The sequence below is a fragment of the Hipposideros armiger genome, unplaced genomic scaffold (genome assembly GCF_001890085.2).
Source record: "Hipposideros armiger isolate ML-2016 unplaced genomic scaffold, ASM189008v1 scaffold_272, whole genome shotgun sequence".
NCBI classification, from domain to species: Eukaryota; Metazoa; Chordata; class Mammalia; order Chiroptera; family Hipposideridae; genus Hipposideros; species Hipposideros armiger.
The window spans coordinates 589,251-606,646 of NW_017731622.1; the positions used below are offsets into that span (position 1 = coordinate 589,251).

At 44.2% G+C, this 17,396-nt stretch overlaps 1 protein-coding gene across 40 annotated transcripts in view; it reads right to left on the reverse strand.

The window, feature by feature from the left end:
• Nucleotides 1–17,396, reverse strand: part of KCNMA1 (potassium calcium-activated channel subfamily M alpha 1) — a 744,819-nt gene that overhangs the window by 128,743 nt on the left and 598,680 nt on the right. For 15 of the 40 annotated variants that reach the window (XM_019657024.1, XM_019657023.1, XM_019657013.1 and 12 more), the window contains one exon: nt 15,294–15,370. In XM_019657024.1, the coding sequence (XP_019512569.1) occupies nt 15,294–15,370 (77 nt within the window). Of the gene's footprint in view, nt 1–4,669; nt 4,844–11,503; nt 11,513–15,293; nt 15,371–17,396 lie in introns of all 40 variants that reach the window. The other 25 variants (XM_019657002.1, XM_019656999.1, XM_019657001.1 and 22 more) reach the window with 3 other exon arrangements.

Genomic DNA, 17,396 nt, shown 5'->3' on the forward strand with positions numbered 1-17,396 from the left:
AGACAGACAGACAGACAGAGGTGTATTATACCAGCATGCATGATAAAATGGGAGAAACTGCAGACCCAGAATGAATGGGCTTAAAAGCATACATGGAACACTGAGTAAAACGATTTAGGCTGACTTTCCTTTCTCTATCTTTTTATCACTGATGGTGGTGGTGGGAAGAGATAGTCTTTGGTTCTAGGGCCTAGAAATAAAATAAATGTTAGGGTTGAGGAGCTTGAGGACGTCACCCAAAACTATACATAGAAGGAATGAGATAATGATAGGCTGTAGATTTTTAAATGCAGCTTATTAAATTAAATCTCCCTTTAACAGGCGCTGGAGACTGTCAGCATAGGGTGTGTCCCATTATAGACTTTTTCCTAGAGCTATTTCCACCGCCTGCCCTAGTATCTGATTTTATGTACTTCAAAATGCCATTAGTTCACTTGAGTGACTTTAGTTCCGTTGACAACGTTAATTCTCGGCCTGTACAAACCAAAGCTACTCCGGATAAGCTGATTTTTGTTTATATCTGACAAGACTCAAGATTATACTAAACTGATTTTGGTTTGTCTCCCTTCAACCTGATCATATTGGACTTCTCTCATCCTAACCACTGGAGGAGAATGCCTCCTTGTATTATATGTATGCCCGAAATAAAAGTCATGTGCAATTTAAAATTAGCTACAGTAGTTTGGGACAGGGTGTCTGTAATTGTGCAGGTTTAAACTATTAGTAAATTGAAAGGTTGGTGTGAGTGATCACACATGTACTCCAGCTAAAACTATTTCCAAGTGCAAGTCTAAAGATCTGTTTCTCTTCTAGCACATGATTAATTTGTTCATGCCAGGGTTACTGATGGTTTGTGGCCAGCATCCTGTCAAGCAGGTCTCAGCAGGTTTGAATCAATAGGGCCCTATGTTGTTTCTGCATCATAATTTTAATTGCCCCTTTCTGTTAGATGTAGCAGTCAGATAGCAGGCAAGACTGAAATAAGAATAAATTTGTAGCAGAGGAAAAGCACCATTTTACAAAATTATATCGAGGGAAAATGGAACTGATTAGAACCTAAATCTGTATTTATGTATACATATGTTGCTCGGCATATATTTTTATATTTGATAATGCCAGAACATAGCTATTTGTGAAAAGTCTGGGGCCCATACCATCCGTGTGTTTTAAGAGAGCTGGTGCTCCGGCCCAGGATCATCTGAAGTGGAAATAGAATGGGACTAATCAGACAGTGGTGCTATGTATACACCTATCGAAGTCTGCCATATTGAGTAATTCGGTCTTGCCCGAAATAGAACAGTCTTGTGATGAATCCTTATTGGTCCCTCTTTGCCTTACTTTTCTGACACTGTGTTTGAAGTCTTTTGTAAAGGAGTCCTACTTCTCTGTGGATCTTTTTGTCAGCGCTGTCTGGCCTTACAATAGAAGGAGACAAAGGTGAGAAGCGTATGTGACTTAACAGCCAATAGGCGGGAAGGGGCCACACCTCTGAGGAGAGGTAAGCTGACCAGGCAGGTCCCGCTGTCAGAAGGCAGATTTCTAAAACTGTGTGAACGCTTTTCATATATTACCACTCCTCTGGGAACTAGCTACTTCTCTTCCCACTTCAGAAAACACATAATGGGACTTTGTGTTTCAATTTAATGTCCCTTGAAAACCTAAATCTTTCCCCTTATAAGAAAAAAAAAAAAGGTAGTAAAGAGGGAGACGAAAGGCAAGAGAGAAACGAATTAGGCAGTCTCCAATGCACACTGGCTCAACTGGGAAACTGCGACCAAAGCAAGCTCCGTAATAATATAATGACCTTTAATGAGTGTCTTGGGAAACAATACAGCCCCAGCATAAAAGACAAAGGGCAAAACCCATCATGGCTCTGCTGACACTAATTCAAAATGATTTTCAGAACAACCAAAGAATGTAACAGAAGTAATCTGATCCGCCCATCTGACCTCACTTTGATTCAAGGGCCCTTCTCCTGCCATTTCTAATTGTCAAACCCTCTACATTTCACATCTGCTCATATTTAATGAAAAGCCCACTCTCACCACTGCTCTTTGAGTCAACCAGCTCTGTCAAACGGGCACCACCCAACCCCACCACCAGTGAGGGACGGGATTGCCATTGGAGTTCTGCCAGCAGAATTCCGCACAGAGACAGACATTTTTTAATTGGAGAAGAAGGGCTTATGTGGGCACACAAAGGGGCTCAAATTGGAATGGATTTTTCTAACTTATTATTAATGGTCAAAGGTGAGTGGTCTCACACAGGGATAGATGAAATCTGCTTTTGTTTGATGGAGTGACAAGGGCGGAAAGACCGATGAAACGGAGGAGGCAAACCCCACCCCTGAGCTGTCAATACCAGTTAAGGCTTCAACACACAGGCCAAAGCCCCATGTTTTCCACAGTGGGGCTCATTTTGGAGGGGAAGAAGGAAGGACAACAATCTCATCCACGGGATGTTTCTGAGAGGACAGGACGATCCTACCCCAAGTGTTTCTTCTCCTGGTCTCCAACAACGCTTGGCTTAAACTGCAGAGCCGAGAAACCCCTCCAAGAATGGTTTCTCCTGGATGAAATGGAAATTATACATGCTGGGCTTCACGCAGGGGACATGGATTTTGCTGCGCTTGGTATGGGTGGCCAGTGCCAAAACATGACCACACACCCTAGTTTAGAGCCCGAGTGGCTCCTTCTTTTTCTCTACTGAATCGCTGACCAAGGTTTTAGAGCCTAGTAATTACGTGAAAACAGAAATTGTGCCTTCGGCAGGAGGGTTAACGCAGTGGCTGGTAGTGACATTCCCCACAACCAATCAAAGCGACGTGGCCGAGTTGTGCCACCATCGCTCACCCCTTTGCTCTTCGGTCTCTGAAGCTGGTATCTTGCTGCACATCATAGACAAATTCTTTGTGTGGCTGTGTCCTAGTCCACCTTGGTAGTGTCATATGATGAGAGAGAATGCTTACAATGAAAATGAAGGGGTAAGAGTTCATACTGTGGCACCTGTAAGAAAGATTTTAAAGGAAACTTTCTTTCTAAAAAGTTCCGTGTTAGGCCAATGTCCAGGCAAGATTTAGACAGTCCCAAATCCCTCTCAATACAACTTCCATTAGCTATCACTTTTACAAATGAATCTTGTCTGTTGGCATTGTTATCGAGAGGCAGTGAGTCACGAGTCCGAGAGCATGATAGTCTGGTCACAGGTCTAACCTTTCCAGATGACTCTAAGACAGCTCGATGCACAGATCACTCCTCAGACCTGAACTGCAGGTACAAACACCAGCACCTGGCCTGACACACCACTCCACTGCACGCAGGGAAGCTCGGGCTCCCTCGGCCCTAGAAGCCTCTACGGATCGTGCAGGGACCACCTTCAATGACGGCTCAGGGAAGTCAAGCAAGTTTTACACGGGAGCAAATGCTGAGGTGGGAAGTGCTCTGCTCCACCCTTGTTGCCAGTGTGAATTAAACCCTGCTGCTGAAAATGTAATGCAACCAGCAGTTCTGGGCACAGAGGAGAGAGAAAAGATGGCAATATGGTCGCCAGTAAATGTGTTGGGTACTTTCAAGAGAAAAGGATGAAGCACAAAAGGCAGAATTATCTTCTCTCTTCCACGATACCAAAAATGTGAGAATAAGGTTACAGCCACACTGTAAGGCACCCAGGTTCTCCTGTGGAACCACAGCCCGTTCTGCCCTTAGACAAGGACCCATATCCCAGGATCTCTGTGTACATGCTGGAGCCTTCAGGAACATCACCTATGAACTGTGTCCATAAAACACCAGTAACGTCCATGCTGAAGACAAGGATGAGGGGCTCTCAGGAATCTAGTGTATCTCAGCTTCACCAGCTGCCAGCCTGCAAGACCTTGCCCGGTTCTCTAATATCACTGAGCTTATGGGTGACAGAGAAGATGGACCTCAAAGGCCCATGCAACAGCCTCAAGGAATCCATGGAGGTTCGTGGCTTACAGTTTTGGTTATTTGGAATCATAGCTACTACAAGATACCTTAAACAGGGGGCTACACTTTTGGAAAAGTAAAAGATATCAGTGGAATGATCCTTTCAATCATTCTTTGTTTTTAGAGTGGGGGAAGTGGGGAGGGATCTACAACCTGGCACTGGAGGAATGAGATACAGATTAGAGAGACACAGCAAAAAAAAGTATCCATCTGCATCGACACCCTATTGTATTTCGGAAGCTACCTAAGCTCACTAAAAACAGTTTAATGCTAGCTAGAGTTGGCTTGTTGTCTCTAGACTTGTTACCTCCCTCCCTTCGACCGAATCCAATATGTAACCTTTCCCCAAATATTAAGATATATATTTCCACACACCTCGGTATTAATACAGTTTTTGATTTGCTGTCACATTAATTTCCATTTATATGTATTTAAAGGAGAGCGGGAGATTTATCACCAGACTGTACTATCATAGTCCTACAAGCTATTTCGAGAAGCACAAGTTAACAGAACGGAGAGGGAGGCCTTCCCCAGCATGTACACAGTGACACAGGCAACCGGGCGACATTTCACCACATACTAGGTCACACTGGGAAGAACACATCAGCTCAATGGACTCACAGAACCACAGGGCACGACACAAGACGGGGATGATACCACAGACAGCACAGACATGGAACTGCGTGTGTTGGGGTTCAACTTACAGGCACGGAAACTGGTGGAGCAATCATTAACAGAGACAGAAGAAAGTGGGAAGGCTCTCTCAAGGGTGTCCATGTTACCACGCACACGGCCTGACATGCACGAGCAGTCACGCTCAGAACGTCCGCAATCAAAACAACATGCCCGTCTCATTCTCTTGTAGATGGACATCTTGGCTATAACCATGGGGTTGGATGAGAGGAGAGGAAGAGCGGTAGTTAATGGCAAGGTCACGCACAGCCAGGCGGCCGGAAGGGAGCTGAAGGGATTGAACACAGGTCTTAGTTCACAGTAACAGTCTTGACCCAGAAAAAAAATGCAGAGTGACTGCTCGTAACAGTTTGGTTGTACATCCAAAAAATAGCAGCGAAAATATAAATTGCCTTGGCAGTCCTCCAAGGCTGTTGTGTGATTTTTCTCCCCTAGGTGAAGTGGGTGACTACAGGAAAAGGGCATGGCTGATTACAATCGGGTTCTTGGATGAGAAGAAGAGCACATTACAGACAGCAAAAAAATGTAACCACCATTTCTTCCCCTGGCACAATTAATACAGGAGGACAAAATAGACACAGAGCCAATCAATCCATTGCTTACTTGGTACAATAAATGGTTTTTGCAGGATGCAAAAACTATCTAATATGTAGGCTTTCTAATTTCCATCCATTTCTGGGCATTAGGCAGAGGCTGGGACAAGCTTTCATCAAATTAGATGTAAAACGATTACGTGTTAATATAGAGTCTGAGGATGCCTCTGCTCAACTTCCCCAGAGTGAGTTTACATGATGCCTACAGGAATTTAAATTTACTCTTGACAGAACAAATATCCAAATCTGTCCATATAAGAAATGCAGCTACTCAAGGCTAACGCTGCGTGTTTGACATTAAAGGCAGTTCAAAAATAAAAAATCACCCAAAGCATATGAGAAGTTGGTCTATTGGAATGCATTTAGCTACTCATGGGTGTCTTTTTGGCTTAAAGCTGAGAGAATCTGAAAATCGCACCTCGCCCACCAAAAATTCAGAAAGCAACCGGGCTATTGGGTTTTCATAAGTTTTTTTCTTATACAGAAAATACTGGTCAAACTAGATTAAAAATGACAAAACATGAAATAAAAGAGCCCATGTAAAAGATCATGTTGAGGCTTGCATGCCACATTGATAGAGCTTCTAAAGCTAGTGTCCAGGGCTCCACGTGGCCTGGGGACCCAACTCGAGCGCTAGCCTACCCAAGTTGCTGGCCACCGCTGCACCGTGAATGCCCTTCACCTTTACCTTTCCAGCCAATTCATAGTTCAGTGCAACGAGAAGCGTTTTGTACCTCATTCTGACGCTACAACAGGCAAAAACGTTTGCTTATCACTTAGCCGGAACCGGCCTGCTTCTCTCACAGGAGGGAGAAGAATTCATACTCATTCCAAACAGCACAGCCAGATAGTAACCTGAACTACAGAGAGGAGTTATTCCCTGCACCCGCACCTTCCGTGTCGAAAGTCATATTTCCCCTCCCTTTCTTTTTCTTCATGGAGAATGCCTGTGCTTCTTTTCCTTTAAAATACGGCTTGTGGTTTTGCCCTCTTTGAATGTTACAGCCACCAGGAAGAGGGGTTTAAATCTCTCAAATGGGTCAAGTCCTGTTCTAAGACCTTTATGACTTGCCATACAGTATATTTGTCAAGCAGGGGTAACGTTATGATTGTGACGAACAGGCACTGGGGGAGATGAATGAGAGATCTCTTCAGCAGTGACTCCATTCCTGTGAACTTGGCTCACAGTTTTCGTGACATGTTCTTTTAGCATCCTAGCTAGTCGGTTGTTCAGATCATCATCATGCAGCCCCAGCCCTGTTCAAGATGTGATATATCATTCCTGAGCTTCGCTTTTAGGGGGTGGCGGGGAATAAAAGTTCTCCTATAGCATTTGAATTGGAAGAATTTAGAAGGCATAGTTGTGAATGCTCAGGTACCTCCAAAGAGCAGTCGTTGAAATCATCACGAAAAGGAGAGAAGCCTTTGGCTGAAGACATGAAAATAAAGTGATTTTAAATGCCTCCAGATCTCGTGTGCAACGTGGAGACCACTTGCTTGTTTTTTCTCTCCTAGTTCTTTTACTGGAAATATTGATTTGTTCTTTATACAGAAGAGGAAAACGAAGATGATTTTTTTTGTTTGTTTCACTGTAGATAAATTGATTTGAAAAAAGAATTTTAATCAAATGCTGTAGCAGAAGAGAAGCCCATCAAACTCTGAAATGCTATGCTTCTCATTAGCAACAGTCCCTGGTTTTCATTTTCATCCTGTCATTTTGGGTTCACATACAATAATAGAATCTGACACATTTATAGAGAAAGAATATATATATATACATATACATACATATCTAGATACATCTAGATATGTATATATAGATATATAGATACATCTATATCTACCTTCTTTAAGGACAAAGGGAGGGAGAATGGGGGTGGAATAACTTTTGAAATGATTTTGTCAGAGGTAAACCCATCGTAATGGGTGATTTAAACCTCCTACTTGATAAGGGTTCAGGAGGAAACACCACTTCAAACCAGTACCTCTCAGGGACTGTTTGCAACTGTTATTCTTGGCTGTTTTGGAGACCATGCATTGTTCTAAAATTTCATATTGTTAGCATGCAGGAACAGGCTGAAACTGGTAATCGAAGCAGCAAAAAACCATTTGCTATAAGAAGATTAAATGTTAATTATAAGCAGTCACATTCCAAAGCAGCATATGCATAAAAAAGGAAACATGCTATTACTCGTCATTCCTCCCCAGTCATCGCTTTTACACTCACACCAAATACAAAATAGAAACCTCAGAAGACAAACAAGCACCACCACAAAAAAAAAAATTGGCAAGAATGATCAATGAGAGGCTCAAAGACAAGACAGAAACAGTTAAAAATGATTGAGCCCCATACGTTGACAAACTTTGGTAAATTGTAATGTCTAGACCAAGGTGCCACCAAGTGGGAGGGTGGCTCTTTTTTTCTACTACTGGACGAGTCCATTTACATTGACCCCCTGTCAGATGTCTTCACCTATTTACTTCTGGGTCCATTTTCTTAAAAGGTAAGTCCCACTCTGACCTCCCATCTGGTGGAGTGATCCATCAGGCTTGAAGGACGTGTGTCCCAACAGGAAGAGTCTTCCTTTGGGCCATTATATGAGACGTGAACAAGCTCTTTAACTAAAAACGGATGAGGGTCTGACTCCCTGGTGGTAGCTGTTACAGACGATGTAGATGCTCTATGTATAAAATTATAGTCTCCAGTTGTAAAATAAAATGACATCAAAATTAAGTTGTGGACCTCCTAATCTGAAAAATACTACCCCTCATCTCCCTCAAACTCTCTCTCTCCGGCTTCCTTATCCTTTGGTTTTGTTTTAGTGAATCATGGATATTCAGAACTGCTGGTATTTTATTTCCATTTCTCTGTGATTGTTTCCTTTTCTAGATCTGATGTAGGTTAGAAGGTTAATTTCAGATAACAGAGTGCCATTTAAAATTCCCAAGGTTAGGTTTCAAAGAGCAACTTTGAAAGTTTCAGTATTTATTTAAAACAGAAGTAAATTTCATATCTACTCCCTGGCCACATAAAGTGCCCTCTCTCCTTTGGTGTTTGCTGATTTTCTTATTACGGAGCCACCCAATGCTCTCTTCCCAAATCCCAATCCTCAGAAGAGAACGTTTTTTCCCCAAGATTTCAATGGCAGTACAAAGTAGATCTATGAGGACATCTAGTGGACCTGTGTGGAAAAGCAGCTAGTTGACAGACCTGAACCAGCTCCCTCCAAAAGGGAGCCCTAAGTGGAGGACCCCGTGTGCCTCTGAGAACTGAAACGTCTGCAGTGTCATTTCAGTACAATGGCTTCTCACAATTCACAGCATATTTTTAGGAGGCAGCTGGGACAAAGGGGTGAGAGGTTCTAGAAGATTGTCCTAGAGTGGTCAAAAATGACAACTCGCAGGCACATTGCCTCTGCAGCCACAGCCAGCAGAGAAGGACCACTTTAGCACCAGCTGGTTGGGTCTCCTCAGAGCCCTACTGCGGCTTCCTGAGACAGGGAACAGACAAGAGTGTGTCTCTGGTTGGTGTACATGCTCTAGCAACTTGTCATTCCATCTTAGGGCTCTTGGAACTTTATGCTCAATTAATTGCCCCCCTAGGCCAGCTTAACTCTGGGAAAGCTGAAATATAAGCCTCCAGGGACTCGGTTTTCTCTTTAGCCCACATCATAAGGTTCTTGTTCTTGGATTGGTGCCACAGATTCAAAGGGGTTATGTGGTTTCCAAGAATTAGACCCTGAGTCTCACCTTCCTCCTAACAGTTTTACAATTTGAGAAAAAGCTTTTATGCGCTTTCTTTCACCACAATGAAGTGAATATTCATCCAATATTTCCATTAGGACTTCCTAGTGCTATTTATAGAGACAACATTCCCTAATGGGCATCATCAAAGATATCTGTTTACTCTTAAGTGTTTAAAACTGGAAGGTTTCTCAGATATACAATACTACTTTTGGACAACTTTTCCAATATTTTCAAAGGTCATAATCATAAGAGAGGAAACTTGCGGAGCAGTGGCTACTGTGATGTAGTTCAGTTACTGCTCTTTGCTTGTGTTGAACTGATAGTCAGCTGTCAAACTCAGGTTCTCTGCTGGTTGGCCCTTCCGAGCCAAGCCTGGAATGGAAGGGGGGGTGGGACTCCATCCTGTTCTCAGCACCATCTGCCTCCTGTATCGGCAACCAAATTGTCTGCCAATTTCCAATCACAGACTCTTAATTTCCAGAGTGGGTTGGGAGGGGCAGGTGAAGCAGTGCTGGACTGAGAGGCTCAGGTGGAGTTTTGCAACTGCAGGGGGAAAAATATTTTAGGTTTCCAATGGAGCAAATTCAGGGGAAGACTGGTGTGGAAGGAAAAAGAAATCTGCCATTCAAGTCATAGAAACTTGTTAGATCGTAACCTTATGTTTAAAATCAATCCAATGCAGGAAGGATTATTTTCAAGCCTGAACCCGGGAGCTGCTCTTCAGATGCTCACGGTAACTAAATTACAGGTAAAAAACATCCATGGAAAAAAAGTTCACTGAGGTGTGAGGCCGAGGCATTTGTTTGATGTGACACTGGAAATCAGAGAGCATTCTTTCCAGTTCTATAAATGAGAAATGATGTCTTCACTTAGCAAAATTCCTCCTAATAGCTTCGGGAGAGAGAAGAAAGATCTTCCAGGTGGTTTTTCCCAGAACGGAAAGAGAGGGGAGAAAAAGCTAGTTAATGTCTATAGCACAGAGCGCTCAAGCTAGTTGTTCCTGCCCTCAGCACCATACTGTGGCTGGAGATGGAAGAAGAATTTGGCACTAGAGCTGTCTGTTGATTGACATCATGGTTTCTCTCCATTCTGAAGGATCGTTAGATTCTGGAGGCAGCTCTGCAGGTATACAAGTGGCTCATGCCCTCGAGCCATCCTTGAAGGTGTTCTGCAGATAAAGGGAGCCGCAGAGTCAACTCTGGCAGAATCATGCACAGGCTTGGAGAAGGTCACTGTTTTGTTTTGCTTGTACATTGAGCCTTCTGTACCCTCAAACTCTGAAGACCAGCCCAAACCAGGTGACAGACTTGCCTCTTCTGCTGCTAGAGGACAACAAGAGGACGTGTGCTGAGACATCTTCTCCAAATGCCAGGGCCGCTGGGCTGAACTTATCTGCAGGGTTCAGTGGTCTTATGCACACGAGTCAAGACCCCACGCTCCTTTCTGGTGCCTCTGAAAGCTGCATTGCTCTAAGCCACACACAGAAATGCCGGCCCTAAAAGCTCCTCGTCAACTGTCACATCGTGTTGGGTGAGAGGGGTCCTACTCCTTGAGTGAGCGGCTAAGAGACTTGCATTTACTTGTTCAGACATGTACAGAGCTCATGAAGGAAGCTGAACATTCTCCTGGAGCCATCTTTTCTGCCTTAAACAAGTAAATGGACCTTCCAAGATGTCTGACTTACACTCATCGAGGAACTGGGTATGTCCTAGTGGGTACTCATGGAAGGGGAAACTTTAGTTTCAAGCAAGGGAACTTCACAGACTGCAGGAAATAATTGCCACTGTGGAAATACTTGTCTCCAGTAAGGTAGTTTAGATACTTACAGTCCCAAAGTTGGGTGTCCAGCTAATTCTCGAGCAAGCACTTTCTCGTATAGAGAGGCACATATGTTGTAACAAATATGCCACTCTCTCTATAAAATATCTCTACACTTATATATAAAAATGTACATTTTTACATATAAAGTACAGGTACATATCATATATATATCACAACACAGGAATATATATATATATATATATACAGCATATGTGTTTCCTTCAAGATAGGGATTCAAGCTCCATAGCCGAGGAGACCAAGTGTAATTTATCAAAGGCAAGCATGACAATGACCCCCAAGAGAAGAGGCATCTAGAGCTATCGTGGTAATTACCTCAGACTACTCAGTGTCCCCTAAAGGTCCCGAGACAAGGCCTTCAAGAGAAACACTGTTGTCAAGGTCTTATTTTCAAATGGAAAAATAAGACAGCGCCAGAAGCTGGCAAGAAGCTGGGGGCTGGGGTGGGTGAACGGAGCGGGGTCCTGCTCTCAGGGTTCTCCAGCTCCGGGCTATTCTGCAGACTGTGTTGGATGAGGGAGTGGGGGCGTGATGTCACTACTACATGCAACATAAATACCAAAAGAAACAAAGTAACTGAAACTGTACAGAAAATAAAAGAAGGATCTCTGCTAGAGAAAGACAGGGCGACTGGACTCCGGGCTGCTGGGAGCCCGTGTTACTCACAATATATCACTACCAGGGTGCAGTTAAAATAGAGTAGGGGCCGTATTCCAAGGCAGCAAAGAGGAAAAAAAAAAATAAATCGAAAATATGTCAATGATTAGCACTTCAAGAAAATTCCTTCAAACACATCAATTTAGACATGACTTGTCCCCTTAGGAGTCCACCCTTTGGCAAACTTTTAGTAGCTGGGGGAGAAAATGTAAATCATTAGACCGGTTTGTTATATAGAAAAAGAAAACGGGTAAATAGATTCTGAGAGCTTGCTCTTTGCTCCTCCGTTGAATTTGACTCTTCCTTGATGGAGAGCTATGAAGAAAATGGAAAGAAATGCAAAAGTTAAACTATACTACCACAGAATTTCCAGGAATGGAAATGTCCACACTCAATATTTCTCCAGATAGCATGACATGAAATGTTTAAGGTTACTGAGTGGAAGTGAGTGGGGAGGCAGGGGACGGCTTGGAAGGGGAAGGGCCAGGTTGGGAGAGGAGGGCTAGGAAGCTGTGAATAAAGACCAATGACTGTCACCAGCTCTGACCGCCGGAGTTGCATCATTCCAGGGTGAATTATTAATACCTGGCCTAACAGGTGTGGACAAATGACTGTGCGTCATCTGCCCTCTCCAGCTTACAGCACCAGGCGATGTTTACTCAAAGGCACGGGAATCCCCCAAGGTATTAACAGTTCCAGCTCCTTCTATCTTCTCCAATTTCCTAGTTGGCCTGCTATGCCTGATATTCAATAATAACTCATTTTATTCTAGCCACCCCTTACACATACACATCTGTATCCTGCCCTCTCTAACACAGGTTGCTATGGTCTTTTAATTAGTAGGAACAATATTTGGACAATTCTGATTGTTATCGAACATTAACCTCACAGCTGAGGACCGTTAGAGGAGGAGTCCAAGGTGTGTGTGTGTGTGTGTGTGTGTGTAGGGGGGTGCTCAGAGAGAATGGAGTGAGACCCTTGTCACACTGGCTTGGTGTGGAGAGACGGTCTTTTTGCAGCAATTTGTGCTATGCATGATGGGAAATCATGTGCCTCACTAGCTGAACCAACCTGAAGCGAAATGAAGAGAATAAAATTATTGCAAACAATTATGTGCCTCTCCCTCCAGGATGATGTTATAATCCACTGCTGTTTGCTTGCCTGGAACCAAGGTGGCAAAATGTCTTAGAGGCCAAATCCTCATTTCTAGGAACTTACAAACACTGTCTGCTGGGTTCCACTACAGTGCCCTGTGAGAGACATCCTAGTATCAGCAGATTTCTCTTCCTTCTTTCATTCCACTCTTTCCTCCTGAGAGTCTGCTCTCTGGCCTCTCTGTCTCCTCACCAGGGACATGGATTGAAACATGAACTGATGATGTAATTTACTTGCTTAAGCTCTTCCAAAGGCTATATTTATTATGGGGCTAAGTAAGCCCACGTTTCTTACTGTGGCCCTGCCTTCCTCTCTGATCTCATCTTGTACCACTCTCTCCCCAACCCCACAGCCCCACCGGCCTGCTTCCCTGAAACACTGCACACTTATTTCTGCATCCTGGCCTTGGCCCTTGCTCTTCTGCCTACTGGATGGGTCTCAGCATCAATGCCACCTTCCAAGGGGGACCTTCCAGATCTTTCCAGCATCTCTACTCGGTTCCTCACACCCTCAGGTCGCCTCCGATCTCTCCACAGGACTTGTCTCTATCTGAATGTATGTAATTGTTTCTGTGGTTATTGTCTCCATTTAGTAGAGTGAAGGCTTCAGTGGGGACACGGACTTTGTCTTGCTCACCACTCCACCCTTAGCACCAAGAACAGCACCTTGTACAAAGAAGGTACTCAAAACTATGTGAATGGTTAACCAGTAAGTGAATTTCACTGATACCCCCACGGGACCAGGTTCTCTGGCAAACATCCTGTGTTAGCTCTTGGCCTCAAGGCTCTCCTGCATTTCTCATTCCCCACCACTACGCGAGTTTCCGCACAAAGTTCAGCCTCTCGCATTTGTTCCTCTCTCTGTTTATTTCCACCTCGGGATGGTGTGCTTCTTCTGATGGAGATGACCCTGACCCTGACCCTGATCCTGATCTGGGAGATGCCTGGTCAGCTGAGCTGTGCTTCCTGCTCACAACCAACAGAGCATGGCTGTGATTGGAATGAAGCCCCTGGTGAAAAGAGCTGTTTCTGCGAGTCATGGAGTTGGGGGAACAGGCTGGGGAGTGGGTTTGTTCTGTGCCTTCCACACCCTTAGACACTCTTCCTGCTTGGTTGTCAGAATCAGGGAATTCTTAAGAGAAGTTAGAAGCTCTTGTTCTGAGCTTTCAATAAATGTTCACCTTGGTGAGGTGTCTGAGTTGGGAGGAGGGGAACCCTGTGTGTTAAGTCAATAGAGAAGGGGGCAGGCAAAGCAGCGGACCCAAGCTGCCCCAGTTTAGGAAGAAGCCTGACTGGATTTCTACAGAAACTGCTCTAGACCAAGAGTGCTATTTGCCCAAGTTTGAGTGTCTCCTCCATGATCCAGCAGAGCAGTGTTCATACTGATGGGTTTTACATTCACTGTGCAGTGGAGGGCACTGAATAAAGCCCTTGCTTTGGAAGGCAAAGCCTAGGGAGGCTGCTCATTTGGTTTCTGCTGTGAAAAAGTATTTTATGGGATGACCTTTTATAACTGTGTTCTTGCTTATTAAACCCAGGCCACCCACTCTGACCTTCCTCCTAAAGGAAAGGATTAGGGCACAGCATCAAGAGAGGCCTTCGGGTAAGCCTGAACCCCCGTTTTGGGTGTGCGTGGCTCTCGGCAATCTCATCCTCTCACTAAATGTGCAGCCTTTCTTCCCTCTTTTCGTAAAATGGGGTGAATAACATCCCCTGCCAATTATGCAGGATTATGGTGAGGATCAGAGAAAGTCAAGATCATAAGAAGCTTTAAAAACACTAAATCACTATAGAAAGGAAGGTGTCATGATTACCATTTTCTCTATGGTTGGGAAGAATTTCTATCAGGCAATGCAACACAATCGCTGCAAAAGGCCTGGCATCCACAAGGCAGAGCCCACTTTAAATCCTGGCTTCCTTGGCGTTCACAATCCAATATTCCTGACTTCCTATATCTTCCTCAAGAGGCCCCAATGGCAAGCTGCTTTGGGAGGGGTTTGAAACAGGATATGCCAGAAGCTACTAAGCCCAATCTAGTCACCCCAAAGAGCAATGGTGCTTGAGGTTGGTCACTGGGGCAATGACAAATAAAGTCCATTGGCGATGGCCAAGTTCTTTCTGGGCTAGTCTGAAGGTGTCACGATTGAAAGCTATGGCCTTTGGTATCAAAACCTGCAGCAATCCCAAATGGAAAGAGAGTCAGCTCCTAAGAGACTGAGTCCTCAGACTCAGTTTCCCTCTCTGCCCTAGTACAGCCATCTTTACACTTGGCAGCACCCCATCCACTGGAAACCACTGCAAAAACACTCGTCCTCCATGGCTTTAGCTGTCCTCCATTTCACACGCCGTACTTATGTACTGTGTTCAACTGGACACCTCTACCTAAGCATCCCTTTAGAGTCAAGGAGTGGGGTTAGGCTTTGGGTTTACGCCTAGGTGTCGATAGTGGTGATTTTTCAACCTCGGCTCTAATAAAGTGAAGACAGGTATTTATTTCATGTCTCTATAAACTGCTGGGTGAAACATAAACATATTCAAGAAAATTCTTGATGTTTAGTGTTTCTTTAATAGGAAAAGGAGAAGGGAAATGGATTTGGGGAGAAGGGAGGAGGGAGTGAAGTAGGGGGGAAAGAAACACTACTTACGCCGTTTGCAGCCGCATTTTTTTATTCTTTTGGGATCTGTGATGTCATCATGACAGGCCTTGCAGTAAAAAAATGCCCTGGAGAAAGAGAATGGAAAAACTGACACATTTCATAATCCACCCAAATGAAATGAGTACCACATTTCCTCCGCTGTGGTGCCAAATTAATGAAACACGCCAGCACCAATTTCCTTTAATCTTTTGAAAGGTTTAGACGTTTACAGACGGAAATGTTTGTTGCAAGACCATTTATTTCAAACACACAGGTCTCTGCAATTTGAGTTAGTGCTTCTTTTAATAAACTTCCATTTGAAAAGGAACTGGGGGAAAGGTTGCTGATGTGACACACTGGGTCTGCTCGCTTTTCTTTTCTTTTTGAGGACGACATTCACTGCTGCTTCTCAGGACATGAGGGCAACCAGCTCTGGGCCCTGGGTGGGGAAGTTAAATACACCTCTGAAATCCTCAGCCTGGTTAACTATATATTAAAGGGGCACAAAGGACGACGTTCCTCAGTCAAATAAACATATTTGCCTTGTCCCACTGAAAGCACCTTTTTCTTTTCAGCCAAAGTGACAGAGGTTGAGGAGGAGAGCAGAGAGGCAAAATCAAAAGTGATGAATCAAGGGGTTCCTCTGTCAATTTCTTTCTGAGATTCCATAGCCCATATTTACTCCCAAACTGACTGGACCAACTTCCATACTATCCAGCCTTGAGAACATGTAATAAATGAAGGTTTTCTTCTTACTATGGAGCACAGCGAAGCTCACTACTGGAGTGGGGTGGGCAGTGGGTATTACAGGTTTGGGGTGGGTAGAAGGAGACCCAGCGGAAGCAATCAATCCACAGGAAAACCCCCCTCGTCTGACTAACGTGCCGCTATGTGATGATAAATTGCATTGGCCATTCTGGACGAGACAAACTAAGGTCATTCAAGCACTGTTTAAAATGCACAGGGCCCAGAAAAACAGCACTGGAGGCCTGTGTGCCTTCAGTACTGGGGAGGTGATAAAATTCATTGGAACAACCTTACAGCCTTCTGGGTCCAGGGACTCACATAATCCCTGGCTTAACACCTTCACCGCTCCCAACACAAAATTGGGATAAACATGGTCCTTCTTTGACCAAGGCTATAAAGAACTAAACACAATCCTTGGCTGCTTTATTTCTGGGTTCCTTTTTATGTTTTTCACAGGGCTTACACTTATGATGGGCACACTTGGAAGCCACTGGTAAGACTTTGGGATTTGAAAGATATCTGAGATCTTGCACCGAAGTCCCTGGAGCTCAGTGTCCTCATCTGTAAATGGGAGAGGTGGTCATGACCTGCCTACAGTCATCCTGTGCTGGAACCTGGCCAGCCCCAGGACATCTCGAGCCAAGCCCCATGCTCTTCCCAGCCTAGCAGCTCATCCACTATTTCTTTAAATGCCAGTTTTCATCCAGGTTGCAAACAAAGAAAAGGTGGCTGATTGTTCGCCCTTGGTGGCAATATGGCTAAGAAGGCAATCAGTGATGACCTGCCTTGAAAGGGGAAGGGCAGGAAAGGAGGAAGCGGTTTTGCTTCCACTTCCTTTGGCCGTTTTCTCCCTCACTTGATGCTACTACACATATTAATAATAATAATACCTAACATTTATGGAGCACAAACTGTAGGCCAGGAACTGTTCTAAGAATTTATAAGTATTAATGTATTGAACTTCAAACAATCCTTTGAAGGAGATATGCTAATTATCTTTGTTTTACGGATAAGAAAAGTGAAAAACAGAGAAGTTAAGCTACTTGCCTAAGGTTACACAGCTGAGTGGCAGAGCCAGGACTCACATCCACTCAGTCTAGTCCCAGAGTCCAAGATCTTAAACACATCTCTACTAAAGAGATGATGAAATGATGATGAATTTGAATAGACTGTTGAAAAGATAAAGTATGATTACTTCAGGAATTAAAGCTGGATTCTAAAAGTGAAATATCCATAGGGGCAGACAGGTAAAGTTAATGAGCAAAATGGGGTGAGGATGGGGGTCTGTGGTGACCTGGTGACACATTCCCCAACTGGAGAGGGCGGAGTATCTAAGCTCCAGGTGATTTTTGTCAAGTGGCACTT